Source organism: Recurvomyces mirabilis (genome assembly GCF_035927965.1).
Source record: "Recurvomyces mirabilis strain CCFEE 5264 chromosome Unknown scaffold_18, whole genome shotgun sequence".
Lineage (NCBI taxonomy): Eukaryota > Fungi > Ascomycota > Dothideomycetes > Mycosphaerellales > Teratosphaeriaceae > Recurvomyces > Recurvomyces mirabilis.
In genome coordinates, this window is record NW_027041952.1 from 413923 (window position 1) to 432351 (window position 18429).

The following is an 18429-nucleotide window of genomic DNA, read 5'->3' on the forward strand; positions in this document are numbered from 1 at the left end:
GTTTGTCGAGGATGAAAGTCTGGCTCGTTGAGCACATATGTGAGGTCATCCCAGATGAGCCATGACTCAGCACTGACAGAAAGAGAGTTCGGCGCCGCCGAGCACAGCCACCATGCACATCTCGCTGCTGCCAGCCCGCCATGGCAAAAATGCCCGAAGTTGTGGATTTGGCTGCTATGCGGACGGCTTGTAGCTACACGTCCTCGCTGTTCAACGCGGGCTAAAAGTGGAGATAGCTTTGTTTGACATATGCCTGAAGTATGCATCGAGTCGGGTGAGTCAGGCGCTGCATCTCCATCTAGGAAATGTTCTACAATCCCTATTCCGCCTCTTCCTTTTTCAACAAGTGGAGTACTGGCAGACGGCTTGATCTAGGAGCTCTACCTTGCATCCTCGGGCACCTTTGCACGCAATGCTCAAGCTACGATAAAGCTAAGATAAGGGAAGCAATATGATGGCCATGGGAAGCTAACACTCCAATGCGTACTGTACTATCTCGGATTAAGGTGTTCGAACAGCACTCTCACGGCAGGAGGCGCCGACAGATGGGAGGTCTGCTAGTCTTCCATGTCACACTGATGGTTTGCAAAGCCACGATTCTGCCATCCGATGTCGGCTTCGTCGAGCCTGTGTAACCGTATTCGTACCTGACGATCATATGGTAGGAGTTCGTTGGCAGCCTCCGATCGACCTACTGATCGAAGTGCAGACTTGCCTTGCGCCCTGCTGTGCGGTGTATGTACTCGTCCTTTGAGTTCAGTCTATCGCGCCACGGAAGCTTAATGCTCATCAAGGTTTGATCCAACCCAGCTGTGATAAATTGAGTTTCGGCTTGGCAAGCCGAAGGTTGAACATGGGGTGAGCGATCGCCGAGAGAGCGGTGATGTAGATCTGCTTGGGGCTGTGAGGTTGTCCGACGACTGCAATAGTCGAACGTGATTTGCCATAGAAAGTCGCAACCTGTCTATGATTGAGCCCGATCGGTTCCAGGCAGATTTAGGCTGGTGGCAGCATGTCTGATGCCGCGTCGCTGCGCAAGGCATACCCTTTCAGGTATACACCAATCTTCGAATCACAACCATGCTTTACGGAGTATTAATAGTTCTAAAGCCTGCGTGGATGTCATCGGGATACCGCTGCCAACGTGCCTAGGAAGAATCAACAAGCTTCTGTCATGAAGATCAATGTTAGTCGTCTAGTAGCATTTATGTCGCTGTCCAAGAGACGAGCGGCAAGGATAGCCAGGAAGCTGCGATAGTTGCCGTCGGCTCATAGGTGTAGCATTACAAGGTGACAATGCAAGCGGCTGCTACCAGGGAAAACCGTTGTGGCTCAGGCAGTAGCCGCTGTCCACCACCTAGGATGGCATGAATTACTTTGGTTTCATAAGATGCTTGTTTTCGTGTTCTGCTACTTGGTGGTAGGTCTGCAAGCTTGTGAACTACCGCCAACGCCTGTGCTACATCACAAGCACGAATTCAAACAAAAGCATCCTTGGTTGGAGCTGGGTATAGTCATTTTCACCGATGCCCCTCTGAGAAGTCCTTGCCACGTTGCCTTTTGATCTCATAGCCTTGCCTACATTGTCTCCATCATTCGTAGACTACATCGGCAGGTTCAAAGTAGTCCATCACCACCACTTCGACCGACCTCCTCAATGACCTTCCGAACTTCTTCTTCCTCAAACATGGGTCCCATACCATCACACTTTGCCATCTTCTTGAGCCGCTCACACACCTCACCGATGTCTACCGCACCAGTGAGGTACAATGGATGTGATTGTAGCAAATCCCAGGTGGCACTTGCAGACAGAAGTTGACTGTCAGTACTACTTAAGCTACCATGCCTTGTGGGCGATATTGTGCCGGATGGAGAGAGAAGACCGCTCGCCAGCCGAGAGGTGTCGAAGAAAGGTTCCGCAATGGCTGATGATCGTTTTAATTGACGTGATGGTGGTAGTAATGTCGGATCGTCCACGAAACCCGGTGGGTGGCTCAACGTCGGAGACACAGCTGCGGTAGCTCTGAGGATCTCGTTCTCAGTTTGTGCCCTTTGTAGCATGAGCTTGAGTCGTTCGTTGTCTGATTGTAGAGATGTGGTCGTTGTGGTGAGCAGATTGAGTTTAGCTTCGAGGTCCCGCACATGTCGTTCCTTCCTTTCTCGGAAAGCTCGTTGACTACACTTCGTCAACAAGCGTTCGTACCAAGATTACTATGCTACTTACGCCGCTCGATTCTGCGCTTTTCTCCTTGACTGTGCAGGGTTCATGTTGTCCTTCTCCTCACTGCTGCCCCGTCTTTCATCCAACTGCTCCTGCTGCTCATGGTCCATGTCGAGAGCTATGCCGCTGTCGACCGAGCCATTTGGAAGGAGCGATAGCTGGTGTGGTACAGGTGAGCCAGAGTCAGGCTGCATAGGCGTGAGACCGGTGTCATGGTTGAGCGACGCATCGAATGCGCCGTAGTCGAAGTTATTCGGTAGGAAAGCGTTCGCGTCAAGAGGGTTCTCAAGGCTCTACGACAACGTCAGTAGCTGATATCAAGCTTCAGTACAATCAAGACCTACGGGAGTCGGTAGGGACCCATCATTGCTGGTGCCTGGCAGAAGACCAGTGTCTGTGCCAAAGCCGAAATACTGATATGGCTGTGAGGCGGCAGATGCAAAGTAATTATAATCCATGGAGTCCATATTAACAAGTGAATGACTGAGGTTGATATCTATCCACTTCCTTAACAGCCCTACGGTGGAAGCTGTAAGGCGAGCTGGAGGTGCTAGTCAGCGGTAGGATGGAAGCTGTGTTGGGGCCGAAACGTGGAAGCTTCGCCAGTTATATGGAAGCTGAATAGACAATCAGTAGGAAAGGATCCAGAACAGCAACACAAGGAGTACTAGTAGCAGGCAAGCTCTACCATCGATGAAGCGGCTTGAGCGCAGCAACGCACTCAACTGAGATGAAAGGACGGCACACTGATCAACCAAGTCCGTTCCATGTCGGTCTGCAGGCTGCAGCGATAGACATGCTCCCCGTAGCTCGCGTAGCCTTGAGGATCATGGGATGCAGGGTTGGTGCTGCGGGCGTATACGACATGCTGCAGGCCTTCATAAATCCTTCGCCATTTGCGACCGGCCTGGGATGGGAGTGTTTGGTCGGCAGAGGAAAGTGACAGCGACAACGGCACACCAAGTCAGGCATGGCGCCTTCAGCTGAACCACTAGCCAACAAGGGCTGAGCAGACTAGGCTTGTATGGTCGTTAGTTCAAGTGGAGGGATCTAGCTGCAGAACGGACGTGCAGCTGGTGAACAGTCAGGTTGCGCAGTCAGCAAAGTTCACACGCGGATATACTAAAAGCTTCCCGGTTGTTCACGGCGATAACAATCATAAAACTGGCATGTAGTAAGTTCGTTAACTTCATTGGCGGCAGAAGTCAATTCTTCTGCCGCACGGCATGATGATCGCATCGATCCTACCATCAATCAATGAATATCACCTCCGGTCTTGATGAAGTGCTAGCCACCAACATATCTCTCCACCAGACCACTGGCTAGCTCCATGCAGCTTCCGGACAGCATGTCCACTGCTACGGTGCGAAATCCGATTTTGTTCGCGTCCCTCCACATGTGGGCCGACATAGGCCCCGACCTAGCTGGTCGAGCTGGACGTGCCGTAAGCTATGCGCAGTCGCGGAGCTGCCTTTGCTGGCGAATGCGTTCATAACTCCGGCGCTGGGTGACATTGCACTCCCCATCGAGCGTGTAACTTGGGACGACGAGCTGCTCCATGTAGTCAACGACGCTATCGCCATGATATCCTGCACTGCTGCAGATACCCAGATGGCAAGGAGACATAACCGACGAAGGTCGTTCGGCGTTCAGCGACTGCTCGCCTAGCCACATCCTCGGCGTCTTGCCGAGCTTGATATACAACTAATGCGCTCGTTCGTCTGCGACATATGCGCTGTTGCTGACAGGCCTGGTTACATACGCAAGCATAGACCAATCACAAGGTGATGACCAGCCATAAGGCTAGATCTGCTGGAGCATGTTGTGGCAGCATAGCTGTGCGGCCCGTTATGCCACATGCCAATGTACATACACAGGGAACCAATAAAGATACGGGTCGTCTCTTGTGTGCCTTGCTGAGCGGGCCACAATAGGACGCCACTTACAGACTCTCACAGGTCTGGGAGATCACCGCTGGACTGCCTTATCTTACAGGTACAGTATCGATACTTCTACAGTCCCTAGACTCCGCTCTTGAAATGCTGGGTGCGATATAAGCTTGCTCCGTGTACAAGCATAAGGCTGGAACTGTGCAACATGCCACCCACAAGTGCTGACACGGGGATGAAACATCCCGAGAACCGAGGGTTCACCTGCTCGGCACATTGTCTGCCAAGTTCATTGCGGCTGTCGTGTTTATGCTGGTTCACTGGCCGAAAGGGTGGAGCCAGCTTCCAAGTGACCACCTTGCTGATCTTGGCATGAAATATTCGAGCTTGTTTTACTTAAGGCGTCCCTCATAGATTGGAGATATTGATGGTGCAAGGTGATGGCGAGGGGTCAGTTGCTAACCGTCCTCACTGACAAAAGCGTACTTCAACAGACCGTCGGCAGTTCTGTTTCAACAAGGTCAATCGGATTTGCGTATCAAATGGCAGAGCCGGAATCTAGACCATTGGTATTCAGGCTGCACGGTAGGTTGGATGGCCGAGATAGGGACTGGGTATTATGGCCCGTGCTGCCCGACGAGAGCATTCGTGATATGCCACTAAGAGCGCCACCAACATGTGGGAGCCAGGGTCCAGGATTCCGGCAGCCCTATAAGCGTCGACGCCGTAGGCTGAAACATGCACGTGCTTTGCCTATGCGGGACGGCAATCATGGAACGACTGATAAAAGAAGAGGTCGTCCAGAGCGTGTACGATCCGAGCTTCGCGACTTACGAGCTCGCGACCAATGCATGTCTGTCTCACTTCCACAGCCCGACTTCTTCTTTGGACCATGTCGTGTACATGCCATTGAGCAGCTTGCATGCTCGCGCTTATCGCGCTAGCTTGACTACGGGTATCTCTTCGATGTTCGAAGGCTCGTTGTTGGGAAATCGTGCAGCCAGCATCGCAGCTCAAGGGAAAGCATGGCATATTACGGACCAAAGTTCCGAGCCTCAACCAGGGATCTCGTGTTCGCAAGGCCTATCCAGAGCGCTTCCTCGGTACGAATGGTCCGGCTACCCTGCGAAGGCACAAGATTCACCCAAGCATCGAACAAGTCCTTGGCTTCTGTCACACCGGCTTTCTTAAGCTCTTGATCTGCAGTCAGTGCCGCTTCCAGACCAGCAACACCACCAAGCACAATTAGAAGATGCTGCCAGGTCGGCGCAACGTAATCCTCGTTTCCCGGTTGCACAATCGTCTGAACTGGTACACCTCGCTCGCTCGTGCCCAGACTAACATCATAGCCTCCATCGTATGGCGCCTCGGTGAAGACTGCACCCAAGGACGACGCTTGTCGAACGCTGTAGCCCCAGTAATATCCAGCTTCTTCACGTGGCGCATCCGGCGAGACTGCTTCTCCAACCATTGGTTTAGTCGAGCTCGCGACCGACTGTTCGCCCAATTTCACAGTCACACGGGTGTGATCGTCCAACTGCACAGGCACAGAGACACGGTCTGAAAGACCACAGTCCAAAAGCGTTCCCCGCACACCATCCTTGCTCTCGGTCTGCCGCACTGCTACCGCCTCACGATACGGGCACCACTCGTCACTTCGCAGATGATGTGGCATATCCAGACTTGGTAGAGCGCCAGCCAATTTGAGATCTGCATGCATCGGGAATAGCGCGCGCCGTAGATGTGGTGGTGTTTCCAGGAAGGTCAGAACATGGTACAAGAAGTAGTTCGGGTCTGCAAACGCAGTATAGCCATCACGTTCAGGAGGTCTGATCAGGGCCTGGCCGTCGTTGAAGACTACAACCTCGTCGACACAGAATACTGCACAAGCCCGAGCTATCTGGCCTGCCAGAGCCGTCTTCTGTTCCGGCGTGACAGCGCTGCGAGTGGTCAGTCTCAGGGTCAAATAGAAGTGACTTCCCTGCGCATTGAGTTTTGACGTGTGCGAATGTCAGGAGCCAAACTTGACCAATCTTGTAAAACCCTGATCCCAATGGTCCATCGACTAGGCGAATCGAACAACAATGCTTTTTTCAAGGAGGGGAGACATACTTTGCAATGATGCTCCCTGGAAGTGCGATACTCAAAGTATGGGTGCGCCCACTCGATGGCACGAAAACAGCCGAAGGTTTTGATGTGTCGATGGGTCCATTCTCGTTGCCGCCATGGTCGTTCCCCTTCCGCTTCTTTGACGTCTGTTAGTCACGTGCTGGCTTCCTCGTCGCCGTTTGACTGACTTACCTTTGATTTGTGAGATGCCATGTCAGACGTTGGCCGTCGCTGCAAAACTATCGAACATTCAAAAAGTCGATGAAGTTACTTACTTGCGGCTCTTCCCGCTTCAAAAGCGCTTGGGCTGCCTCAGAACATGATCATCTCATCTCGGTGGACGCATGTAATGATGAAGTCGAAGACGATACCATTGCCATTCTACAACACGAAGTCATAGCGACAAAATGTCACTGAACGGCGATTATTTGTATAACGGCTTCCCTCAGTATGATGGGAGGACGCGCGATAAGTTGACTCTTGTGCTGCAAGACAGGAAAGGACTCCTTATTGCTATCCTTCTTCTGCGTTGCCACTGGGATCCTCTAAACGAGTCATGACTTTTGCAGTATCCTCTACGTGAGAACTTTACAGTGATACAATCACCCAGAGTCTGCAATGGAGGGACTCAGAACGTGTGGGCATCCACTTTGCTGGCTTGCCATGTAAAGCGACGTCGCCTGTAATGATCCCGGACTCAATCACAAGCTCGGATCGGATGAGCTACTAAGCCCAAGTATCATGTACCCAATATCAAGATGCAATCTTCGTACACCGCGAAAAGGTCTCGCGCAAGCCCTAACTAGAAGGTGGAGTTAGTAACCAGCATAGGTAAGCTAACAGCCATCCCAATGCCTCCCCGTATCTCCGCATGCATGACTGAGCGAATGACTACTCCACCTTACTCTAAAGTACGAGGTACAAGTCCAAGCCATTTCATTAATCCTGCAGCTCCCGCATCGTGCGTTTGGGGGCCAATAATAGCTCGAGGATCTGTCATTCGACGCGAGACAGGGCTGCATTCCGCTGCGCTGTCTTGCGAGCTAGCAACGCATGTGCTCCAATGCAAGAGCGATGTTCGGGACTGGTGGACCAGGCTGCAGTTTTGTGAAGCACAGATCGCGAACCAGTCGTCGAGCATTTATCCGGATAGCAGGATGCAGATATGGTATACGTGTACGAGACACGAGAGGTCGTAGGCGAGGCGAAGTGGCGCACGAGAAACGAAGGCAACAAGCGTGATCGGACGGAACGCCGGAGCAATGGTGAAGACGTGCACCTCGATGACCTTCGAGAGAGAGATGATGAGTCTCAATGCCTTCTGCTATATACACTTCAAATTCGTCAGAGCCACGCTTCCAGGACCAGCGGGTCTTGTGACCCCCGTGATAGTACCACAGCGACTCTGCTCCCCAAGCCCCTGTCGTTGGACACGCATACCATCCAAGGGGCAGACCGACAACGACCTCTAATCCTCCTCCTGATAGGAAATTTTCCTCATCTCGCCCAAGCGATGCCGAGCAGCGCTGAGAGAATTCTCCAATTGCAGAATCTCGACCTAAAACAACACGATCAGTCCCATCCATCACGACGGTCACAGAAACCGAGTAAGAAAATTAAAAACATACCTGCTGCTCCATCTGCCTCACCTTGAAATCATGCCCACTCAACTTGCTATAATCCAGATCCTCCTCCCCTTCCCTCTGCCTACTCTCAATAATCGCCTGCACCTGCCTCACCAACCCCCTACAAGCCCCCGTAACAGCTTTACTACACTCCTCGAGCCTCTCCTGCGTCTTCGACATGAAACTAGCCTTCACTCTACTCGCCGCCACAAGCTGTGCCGTGCTGGCCGCCACATCATTCGAAGCGACGATAAGTTGTTCAGGACTATTGCGACCCGAGATCACGCCGTCGGCTGTCTCAATCAACATATTTGTTGACCGCGCCACGGCTTTGGCGGCGGAAATGAGTCCCTCAGTCCATCGATTGTTCTTCTTGTAAAATTGCGTCTTACTCATGCTCGAGCCACGACCTTGTTGCACGATCTCCTGCTGCGAAGCCGTAGCCGCTTTGATGAGTTGCGCGATCGCGTTCGTCACGGCGATGGCGGCTTCGAGGATAGAGTCGTGGATTTTGAGCTCGTAGGTGCTGTATGAGTCCCTTGGTTTGTTCATCAGTTTCGTGAGACGCTCGGTCGCGTCTTCGATGGCTTTGGCGGCGTTGGTCATTTCTCTGTCGACGAGCTCGCCGAGGTCGCCAGAGGTCGAGGTGACTTTTGTGCGTGGGGCGAAGGCATCGGCGAGCTTGCTGAGGTTGTTCAGGGCGATTTGGACGTCGTTGTTTTTGTTGATGACTACGTCTGTCTTCTGGAGGTCCTCTAGGCCGTCCAAGCGGTACGACATTATGCCGCGGAAGAAGTCTACGGAAGATGAGGCTGAGCGTCTGGCGGCAGAGACGAGTTGATCGGACTTCTTGTCGTCACTTGCGAAGCGTGTAAGACCTTTGGTGTTGGATAGCACGTCCGCGATGGCGTTGGAGAAAGTATGAACTGTACGAATCACTTCTGCGTGAGTGCTGTTCGGCCCGTCCGCGATAAAGTTGTTAAATGCTGTACTGAATTCCATGGCTGTCGATTGAGCTTTCTCGATCTGCGACAAGACGTATGGGCCACTGGCGTTCTGGTTGCCGGCTTGATTACTACTGTCGAGCTCATACAACGCATCGTCCACTCTTTGTACACCAGCCGAGAGGACGGAGTCAATAATGTCGTTGATCTTGCGAATGTTCTCGAGAAGCATGACATCGATCTGCTCATCCATAGCCTTATCAACACCGTTGCTGCCGTTGCGAAGCTCATTCAGCTCCATCAGTGTCTGGTCCATACCAGACTTGTAGATCTCCAGCTCGTCCTCCTTTTCGCGGAGTTGACGCTCAAGATCTGAATTACCCTCGCCAGACTTCATGTGGACATCGTCCAAAGCACGAGTCTTGTTGCGCAAGGCCTCCTCCAGATCCGCAATCTCGCGATTGTGTCTTGACAGCATGGAAGAGAGTTCGCTGCCCTTGGCCCGGTCTGCATTGTCGGCACGATCAAGGGCCATTCTCAGCTCACGCTTCAGCTTCTCAAGCTCATCACGGTGTCCACCTGTCGATCGATCCTTATCGTGCAATGCTCGATCGCGTTCTCGGATCATGTCCGCAAGCTCGAGGTTCTTGGTCTTTAGCTCGCGCTCCAGCTTTTCTCGCCTGTCGATGGCTTCCTGCGCGCTCGCGGCCTTGAGCTGTACGCCCTTGAATTTCTGTAGAAGCTCCAAGTGTTCGTGCCGTAGCTGACTGTACAATTTCGCAAGCGCTTCATACTTTGTCCGCCATGTATTGACCTGCTCTTGCAGCGATCTGATCTGATCGTCCTTGCTCTGAGTCTGCTGCTGGAAGTTGGCTCCTAGTTGTCCTAGCTCGCCTTCCAGTGCTTTCATCCGGCGGTCGTATTGCTCCAGCATCAACTGATCCCTCTCGTACTGTGCTCTCGCATTCAAGTTCTCGCGCTCCAGCTCGGCCATGCGCCCTTGTGTCTGCTCCGCGTATTGCTGTCTCTGCAATTGCTCGAGCTGCAACCTCTGCTGTTCTGCCTGCAAGCGCTGCTGCTCCTCGAAGTCTCTCTGAGCCTGCATTGCTTGCTGCTGCTGTTGTCGTTGTGACGCTTCCCATTGCGCTTGCAATCTTGCCTGCTCTGCCGCATACTCCTCCTGCTGCCTTGCCTGCTCGTTTTTCCAGAACTCGTTGATCGGCTCAGGATCCGTGGCTGGTTTTGGTGGTGGAGTCTTGGGCTTCGTGACAGGCTCATTTCGTGGTCGGGAAGGAAGTGCAGGCGCAGTCTCGTCGTCGCTGAGTAGATTCGGAGGGTCTTGCGGCAGCTTCGGCACGGTAATAAGGGAGGTTAGATATCGCAGGTTGGAGCACTCGTAGTAGAATCGCACGAGTCGATAATGCTGAGCGTCATATCTTCCTCGCAGCGGACTCAATGCCTCGTCGTCGCCAAGGGTAGTATGCATAGCCCGCAACATGCTGGTGATGAACTTGTAGATGCCGTAGCTTTCCTGCACTAGTGGCACCAACGCACTGATCCTGCACTCGTTGTTGTTGCCACCCCGGAAGTGCGCAAAGATCAGCTTCTGGAAGCTATCGATCTGGTCCTGCAGGTTCATAAGGTCGGAGATAGTCTCATAGCCCTCGTTCGGATCGTTGATCGACTTCAGACTGATGTACTCCTCGTACTCGAAGGTGCCGTTGAACTCGGGATGATCGCGGTGGAATCGCAACTTGCTGATCAGGTAGAAGATGTATTCGGAAATCAGCGGTTGATATCCTCGCATGCCGTCGTTGCCCTGCCCACCAATCATGCCTCTGCTCAAGCTCTCCAGCCATGACACGTGCTGTTGCGCCTCCTTCAACGCGATCGGGTGGCCTTCTTGCAGCACTTTGTGGACGGTGATGAGGGCCTTGAAGGTCTGCACCTCATCGGCCTGGATGGGCTGGACTTTGATGCCGTTCCAGAAGCTGGCGCTGCTCTTGTGGTCCCACGTGTAGACAATACACGCTCTCACGTGTTTCCGCTTGGGCGCTGTCTCTTCGATGGATGTTGCCTTGCGGATGTTGGTCGTGAGCTCCGTTTCCGACTTGCCCAGGTCGACATTGCGAGTGGACTGATTGAAGAGGGCCATTGTGGGAGACTGTCACTGCGCAGAGGTGCGCTCAGCAGGGGAGGACGTTCGTTTCGTTCGAAGCAGTACTATACTCAGTGCCAAGCTAGGCAACACGTATAAAAAAGTGAGAGTCGACCACGCAATGCGCATGTCAGAGCCTCGACGTCCTTGTGGCTGAGTGGCTGAACTTCTGGAGCTGCGCAAGCTCTCGGAAGCTTCGGCACCAAGAGATCAGTCACGTGTCGCCACTCATGCTACTCTACCTCCACGCACTTCACAACTCAACAGGCCGGCTCCCAACCCATGTCAGCCTTGTACGTACTAGGGCAAGGCTGAGAGGGGAAGGATGGCAGTCTCCAAGGGCTTTGCTCATCTCATGCGTTGCTATATAGCGCCGAAAGCCCCGCAGGACTCCAGAGCTTCCCTACAGCCGACTGTGTATGATGAAGTGTGACAATCTCTTTGTGCTTGATCCTCGATATTCTTGAGTCGACAGTAGGCAGGCGGGTTGCGGGGGTATATATCACTGCAACACACCTTGAAGCCTTAGCCACAGTAACGAGGACTATCCAGCACATCTTGCTTGATTGGTCTGACCAGGAGCACTCACTTCTGGATCACTCACGAACAGAGTTGACTGTTTGAGTTAAATCAAACAATTTCAGCCATGGCCGAGCAAGTCGAACATCCAATGGGTCTTGCAGCGGAGTCCGGCAAACCAACCAACGGCACTAATGGATCACATACGAACAAGTCCTCTGATGCAGTAAAGACATCTCGCTTCGATCCCGCCTTCACGGACGCAGTAATCAATGCTACTGGACCGAAGGCTAGTCCACGACTACGTAAAGTCATGGCGAGCTTGACGAGACATTTACATGACTTCTGTCGTGAAAACGAGATCACAATCGACGAGTACATGGCCGGCGTAGAAATGGTACGTATCGTGTTCCAAGATCGACGCCCTACCCATCAGAACATCCACTAAAACCATATCAAGATCAACTGGGCCGGCCGCATGTCCGACCTCAAACGCAACGAAGGCCAACTCCTAACCGACGTCATCGGCCTCGAAACCCTCGTGGACGAAATAACCTACACCCTCGCCTCCGAAGCCACCGACGCCCCAACGGCAACCGCAATCCTAGGCCCCTTCTGGCGCCAAGACTCTCCAATTTACAAGATGGGCTCAAGCATAATCCAGAACTCCATCCCGGACGGCGACCACACATTTCTGCACGGCCGCGTCCTCGACTTCAACACCGGTAAACCGATCCAGAATGCCGAGATTGACATCTGGCATACTGCTCCCAATGGCCTGTACGAACAGCAAGATCCAGAGCAACCGGATATGAATCTCCGCGGCCGCTTCTACACTGGCGAGGATGGGGCGTATAGTTTCTACTGCTTACGTCCTACCTCCTACCCGGTCCCCATGGATGGCCCAGCGGGGAAACTGATCCAACTGCTTGACCGGCATCCGATGAGACCGGCACATATCCATTTCATCCTCACGGCGGAAGGGTATAAACCCCTGACCACCCAGATTTTCGATCGGAGGGACAAGTATATTGATAATGATGTGGTATTTGCTGTCAAGGACAGTTTGGTAGTGGATTTTTTGCCGAAGAAGGGGGATGAGAAGGCGCAGTTTGATTTGGAGTATGATTTCAAGCTTGTGGGATATGGGGTGGAGAAGAAGGGCGGGATGGAGGGTGCTACGGCTGTGGCGCCTTGAACAGATCGTTGTATTTGGGCACTACTTCGTTATCAGTACAACCACAATCCATGTCAAACGAGTCAGTATTATCAATATCATTGGTAGCAATATCTACACTACACAAGTAGCGCAGCAGTACTCTGCCACACATTGCTTTCGCCGAGCAGAATTTTCAGAAAGTAGGTGTACAGGGGTATACCATTCTCCGTCCATCTACGCTCTTGCGCTACAGTTCTCTTAGTATGATCCAAGGTCCAAAAGTGAGCCTCCCCTTTTTACGCCACTCCATCGCTGATGCAGGAGTACGCAAAGCAGAAAGTGCTTGAAGACCTTTCGATGGCGGTGGCTAGTGCACCAGTTCTTGGATGGTCGCTGTGGCCTGTGACTGTGTCGGCGATTGTGCTATCGCCGCTGGCACTCTTGCACATGCGTGTATCAATGAGGTGGCGCCTGAGGTTTGAGACCTCAACCACTAATCTTCTCGTACAACAAGATATACGCCACCTTGTTGTCCTTGACACCTTCCTTCTTGGCAGTAGGTGTCCTCTTCCCGTTCGTGCTAGTCGGAGTTGCTGTGCCGTTCGTGGTGACAGCAGCACTCCACTGCTTCTTAGCCGCAGCCTGGCCATTGACTTCAGACCATGGCTTTTCTTCCTCAGGCTCGCGATCCGCCTCGTCCAACCCTTGGAAGATGTTTCGTTGCTTCTGCAGATCCTGGTCTGCTTTATGTTGCTCGAGGGCCTTTGCCAGGATCTTCGGGTCCTCTTCTGCGCCACCCTCGGCAACGTCCTCCGGTCGGATGCGTCGGATGAATGTATCGTCGATGCGAATCCACTCACGACCATCTTGGCGCAGGAGGTCAACTGTGTAGTGCCCACCTGCGGCTGACTTCCCATGGTGATACACAACACCAATGAGCTTGTACTTCGGCGTGCCGCCCTTGACTGCAAGCCCACTTCGCTTCGCAGGCGTGAAGACTTCCTTCGGAATCTCAAGCTCCAGCGGGTAGCCGATCTTCTTCCAGATCTTCTGAGTACCTGTCATGCTACTATTGTACTCGAACCGCTTGAGATGAAGCACCAGTACTGGTGGGAGAGTGTCGATGAAGACCTGCTTCTTGGCAGTGTTGCTTCGCCCGCCGAAGTCACCGGTCAGAGTCTCGGTCCTGGTGATGCCCTTCAAGGCATCGATGATATTGTTGACGTGCGAGGCGCCGATATCGAGCTGCAGTGGCTTGTAAGGCTCCAGTGTGACAGAGTCTTTGAGACCTGGCACGCGCAGCTCGGAGCGCAAGTTACCACCGAAGATCTTTGTGACAGGTGTGGGCGCTTCTTGGTGACCTGCTGTCCGTGTCACAGAAGCCTTTTGCTTCGGTCCAACCTCGAGCCAGCCGTCTCCCGAGCTTGGCGATTCTGTGACGCTAGGTGTGAGAGCGCCATTGGTCTGTGGCTTCTCATCTGCCGCGCTAGACATCATGAGCGCAAACTCGTCGTGCAGTTCTTCGAGCAGAAAGCCCATGAATTCCTCAGCATCCTGCTGGTGTCCTCGCCTCATGCCATTAAATCTTGGCAGCTTCCGGATCGCATCGTACACATACTCCGGCGCAAAGGCTTCACCATACTGCTCCAGTTGCTGCTGGTTGAGTGTCCGCTGCAAAGAACCCATTGACTCCGCGCTGGAAAGTACCTTGAACTCCCGCATGAACATAATCATCGCATCGACAAGAGGGGTATCGCTTTTCAATGAATGGACCGTGCGTTGCCGTACCTGGTCCAAGAAGTCGTAGAAAGGTGCGCAAAATACAAGAATTTGAAGGATCTACATCATTATTAGCATTGATGGTCTTAGGTTATCAAGGTGGAGGTACTTACAGAGTTCATATAACACATGTTCCCCGTGTTCACGAGGCCACGGGGTTCGAGAAAAGAAAGTGTGACGCCGTGCTCGACGCTATACTGACGGAGTGCATCGCTCAGAGTTGCACTTTTCGGAACCGTGCTGCCATTAGTGATAACAGCGCCGTTTGCTTGCGCGGCTGCACCATTGGCACCCTTTGTTCGAACCAAATCAGCCCACGACTTTGGTGCTGCCTTAGGTGGTGGCGTCTTAGGTTCCTCCTGCTCCTGCACTGGTGCTTGCGGCTCGTCTGCTTGTGCGGCAGGCTGTGTCTCGGGTGTAGGTGTTGTTTGCTCCGTGTCGGTCGTGAGTGGCACATCTTGCTTTGGCGCTGCAGGTGGTGATGCTCGTTGCTTCGGCAGACCGGGTATGTTCGGCACAGCGATAGCTGATCGTGTGTCTCTCCGTACATGCGTCTGTGTAGGTGTGATCTTAGGTGAGTCGGCAGACGGATGTGCCGGCGTCGCGGGTGTTGAAACTTGCGTGAAGTCGCTTTCTGATGGCGCCTGGGATGTGGCCGGAGTTTCGGGCTCAGATGGCGCGGCGATTGTGGATACTTCGGATGAAGGCTCTTTCGGTAGCGCCGGGGCTGCTTGCTGCGGTGCATTTGGCGCGGCTGGTAGTGCCACAGTATCTGTAGTCCTGTGCAGCTTTTGCGTTCTCCTTCGGCGCGCCATGTCTCTGCGTGGAAAGATGGACTCGGGTACTGAATACCAAGGAAGTGCCGGGTAGAAGGGCGTCTTGTGCTCAGGTGCTAGGGAGAGAGGACTCTGTGCGGTAGACTCCCGCCTCGATGCTGGCGCCGGTGTTGGTGCTTTTGGTTGTACTGCAGATATCGGCTCTTCTACAATTGTCTTAACGTGTTCTTCTTTTGGTCGGATCTCCTCTGGTAGTAGAGGCGCTTGTGCTTGCTCTTGCTTCATGTTTATAGGTGGAGGTGTGGAAAATGCCTGCGAGTGATACTGTATTTGCGGCTGTATCCGTGCTGGTGAATGGTAATCGGTGCGTGACTGTGCGTGTGGCGGCAGAGGAGGTCGTGTGACTTGTGGTGATGGTTGCGGCTGCCCGTATGGATTCGGAGTGGAAACCACGACTGGGCTTTGAGGGTATTGTTGCCTCATTTGATGATGCTGCTGCTGCTGCTGCTGCTGCGGTGGATATCCAGGATTGTATTGCGGTGTCCATCGTGGCTGCTGCGGATAGTGAATCTGCGGAGGTGGTGTGTAATAATGCTGCGGAGGAGGGCCGCCGTAGTTCTGGTACGGCATAGAGTGCATGGGTGAATGAGGTTGGGCATGCTGATAGCTGCTGTGATACTCCTGCTGCCGCCTAGAAGGCTGATAGTTCGGCATCGCAGCAGACATGTTGTGTGGTAGGCCAGGAGCCCCAGCCGGCCCGTGGTTCATCATGGCGATGAGGAGCTATTGCCTCACGCAGATAGCGGTGGTCCTTTCAGACCAAGCCGGCCATCTGCGGAGAGCGAGCGATAGTGAGTCGGGAGTGTGTGAAATTATGAGACCGCATGAGGTTGACGTGAAGTAGCGGGTATGGGGTGAGGAGATGAGCGCGGCGGAGCGGAGCTGTCCTGATTAACGCTTCTAGCAGCGGTCATGTATCGCTCGCAATGAGTACATTCTGTAGTCACCGGCGTCGAGTTGGCGAAGGAGTCAGGGCACTTGTGTAGTGACTGGGGGCTCGTGGATGGTGTAGCAGTAGATAGCTAGTCACTTTAACAATGCTCGTAGAAGTGAATTTAGTTTCTGGCCCGTGCGTCATCACGCTAGGCTGCATGAAGTACGAAGTCTGTCGACTCGAACTGACTAGCACAACATGTGGACAGGAACAGTTGGACGGTACGGACGGTGCGAATGACTCATGGCAAAAGTAGAGAGTAGCTGCCATTCATGTAACTCGCAATTGCTGGCGAATCCTACCAGGACCGAGTTGACCACAGCGATAGCACCCCATAATGGAAGACGACCCACCAAAACAGAGCACCCGAACAATCAGATCCCAGCTTCCCCAAGAGCTCTCACTCATGTTCATACTCACATGTCCATGCTCAACTCAGGACTAAACCTCGAGACATCGCCTTCCATCTCTTCGTCTTTGTAAACAGTTGTCTGACGCCTCTGGAGTCAAATCAGCTAGAGCCCTCCGCCGGTGGTCGTTTCAGTCGTCATATCATCGGCTTTCTCGACTTCACAGATCTTCTACTCTTCTTAGGCTCCGTTGCGATGTCTTCAGCATGCATAGATTGATCATCATTCACGCCAACATTGTCATCATATCGACGCTTTGGCTTCAGTCCGCGACCTGAACGGCGGATTACATCGTATAAAATCTTCTCAGCGATATTCACGTCGTCTTCTTCAGTAGGTACTTTCTCTTTGCCACGACCGCCGATTCCCCATGGTTTGTGGACAACCGGTAGCAGCTCGTCAGCCGAGTCGAGCGCATTGAGAGTCTGCTTTGCACCAGCCGTCTTGGCTCGCTGATTGCCTGACGCGACAACGATCTCGTCACCGTCGCCATCTTGATTGGTGTCAAAGTAGCATGCGCTTGGTGCTTTGGATGACTGGTCGTTCTCAGACGAGCTATGACTGCCAGAGCGGTGGCGTTTGCTTGCTCTCACGGTGTGATCAGATACCCTGTGGCCGATGAGTGGCAGGGGTACATCAATCGTCGCTTCGATGGAATGATGAACATCCTCACAAGCGCACTCATCTCGATACTCACTCTGCTCGCGCAGCGATGGGAACGCCGGCACTTGCGGCTTCGTAGCGCCTGACTGTGGAACGAGCTTCCTCTGAGGATTGCGATCATTGCATAAGGTGACCGAAGAGTCGATGGAGCTGTAGCGTGTTGTCCGACTACGCATCGGAAGCATGCCTGGGTCTCCTACTGCTCCCTCGTCGTATGGAGCAGTGTCCGCACATCCTGGGCCAACTGTAGACTGATCTACGGCAGTAGTGTTGACGAGGCAATTAAACTCAGATACGTTTGAGTCTCCTGGGCGCGGGAGGATAGCCATGCCATGACCATGACTGCCGACATCAAGCACAGACGAACGACTCTTGGAAGATGAACCTAATTCGTTCGGAGCATGACGACGCTGGACCGTCAGCACCAGACCGTTGGCTGTCGGCGTGGGGACGAGGACCAGTGTGGAGTTGTCCAAAGCAGTCTCGCACGACTGTAGACGACTTTCCAGATTACTACGAAGAGCGTTAGCGGTCACTGCCTGCTCACCGTTCGGGTGTTGACCTACCGATCCTGTTTGGCCACAATATCCTGTAAATCCTGGACTTGACGCTTTATCTCGGCCAGCTCATTGTTTGCCGCGCTTGTGGCTGTATCAGCAGCTACGGCTTTAGCCTCAGCTCGCTCGATCTTCGTATTCATCGTATCACGCCAGGAAGTCACGGCATCCAGTCTGTTGTTCAGGCGTTGCTGCGACTCCTGGATACCACGGATGTCCTCGCATACCAATGCGTGGCCGGCCTGCTGTACAGTGAGCGCAGTCTGCAAAGAAGACTGGACATCCCTGAGCTTCGCATCTGAGTTTGCGAGATCGCCGACTTTCGCATGAAAGGTAGTCATTGCCTCTTCGAACTCAGAAAACTTCGCGTCTGAAGTAGACCTGGACTGTTCAACTTCAAGTAGCCGTGTCTTGAAGCCATTGATAAGACTCTGCAGGATATCGCCAATTTGTGCACTAGCCTGAGCCATCTTGCTAGACGGCAGCTAAGACCTGCAAGCGTTATGGCCGAGGTTAAGCACTGAAAGAGATGGGTAAATGTAACACCGGTGTAGAGAAGCAATGAAAGAATGTTTACGCTGCGATATTATGAATACAAGAACAAATAGAAGACATGAGAAAATCGT

The 18429-nt window shown here is 53.1% G+C and overlaps 6 protein-coding genes across 6 annotated transcripts; 1 reads left to right on the top strand and 5 right to left on the bottom strand.

The window, feature by feature from the left end:
* Window positions 1-1617: 1617 nt before the first annotated feature.
* LTS14_006949 (uncharacterized protein) lies at window positions 1618-2688 on the bottom strand (the record flags this gene model as incomplete). The annotated part of the gene is made up of 3 exons (XM_064839642.1): window positions 1618-2176; window positions 2225-2514; window positions 2566-2688. The coding sequence occupies 3 exons, from the start codon at window positions 2686-2688 to the stop codon at window positions 1618-1620; spliced, it is 972 nt and encodes a 323-aa protein (XP_064692885.1).
* A 2455-nt stretch (window positions 2689-5143) lies between these two features.
* Window positions 5144-6432, bottom strand: LTS14_006950 (uncharacterized protein; the record flags this gene model as incomplete). The annotated part of the gene is made up of 3 exons (XM_064839643.1): window positions 5144-6050; window positions 6223-6356; window positions 6412-6432. 3 exons carry the CDS (start codon window positions 6430-6432, stop codon window positions 5144-5146), a joined length of 1062 nt encoding a protein of 353 aa, XP_064692886.1.
* Window positions 6433-7687: 1255 nt separating this feature from the next.
* SLA2 (sla2 Src-like adaptor 2) lies at window positions 7688-10943 on the bottom strand (the record flags this gene model as incomplete). Its single annotated transcript, XM_064839644.1, has 2 exons — window positions 7688-7777; window positions 7848-10943. The coding sequence occupies 2 exons, from the start codon at window positions 10941-10943 to the stop codon at window positions 7688-7690; spliced, it is 3186 nt and encodes a 1061-aa protein (XP_064692887.1).
* A 649-nt stretch (window positions 10944-11592) lies between these two features.
* Window positions 11593-12663, top strand: LTS14_006952 (uncharacterized protein; the record flags this gene model as incomplete). Its single annotated transcript, XM_064839645.1, has 2 exons — window positions 11593-11862; window positions 11926-12663. 2 exons carry the CDS (start codon window positions 11593-11595, stop codon window positions 12661-12663), a joined length of 1008 nt encoding a protein of 335 aa, XP_064692888.1.
* Window positions 12664-13110: 447 nt separating this feature from the next.
* Window positions 13111-15905, bottom strand: LTS14_006953 (uncharacterized protein; the record flags this gene model as incomplete). The annotated part of the gene is made up of 2 exons (XM_064839646.1): window positions 13111-14463; window positions 14517-15905. The coding sequence occupies 2 exons, from the start codon at window positions 15903-15905 to the stop codon at window positions 13111-13113; spliced, it is 2742 nt and encodes a 913-aa protein (XP_064692889.1).
* An 815-nt stretch (window positions 15906-16720) lies between these two features.
* LTS14_006954 (uncharacterized protein) lies at window positions 16721-18273 on the bottom strand (the record flags this gene model as incomplete). Its single annotated transcript, XM_064839647.1, has 2 exons — window positions 16721-17759; window positions 17813-18273. The coding sequence occupies 2 exons, from the start codon at window positions 18271-18273 to the stop codon at window positions 16721-16723; spliced, it is 1500 nt and encodes a 499-aa protein (XP_064692890.1).
* Window positions 18274-18429: the final 156 nt, after the last annotated feature.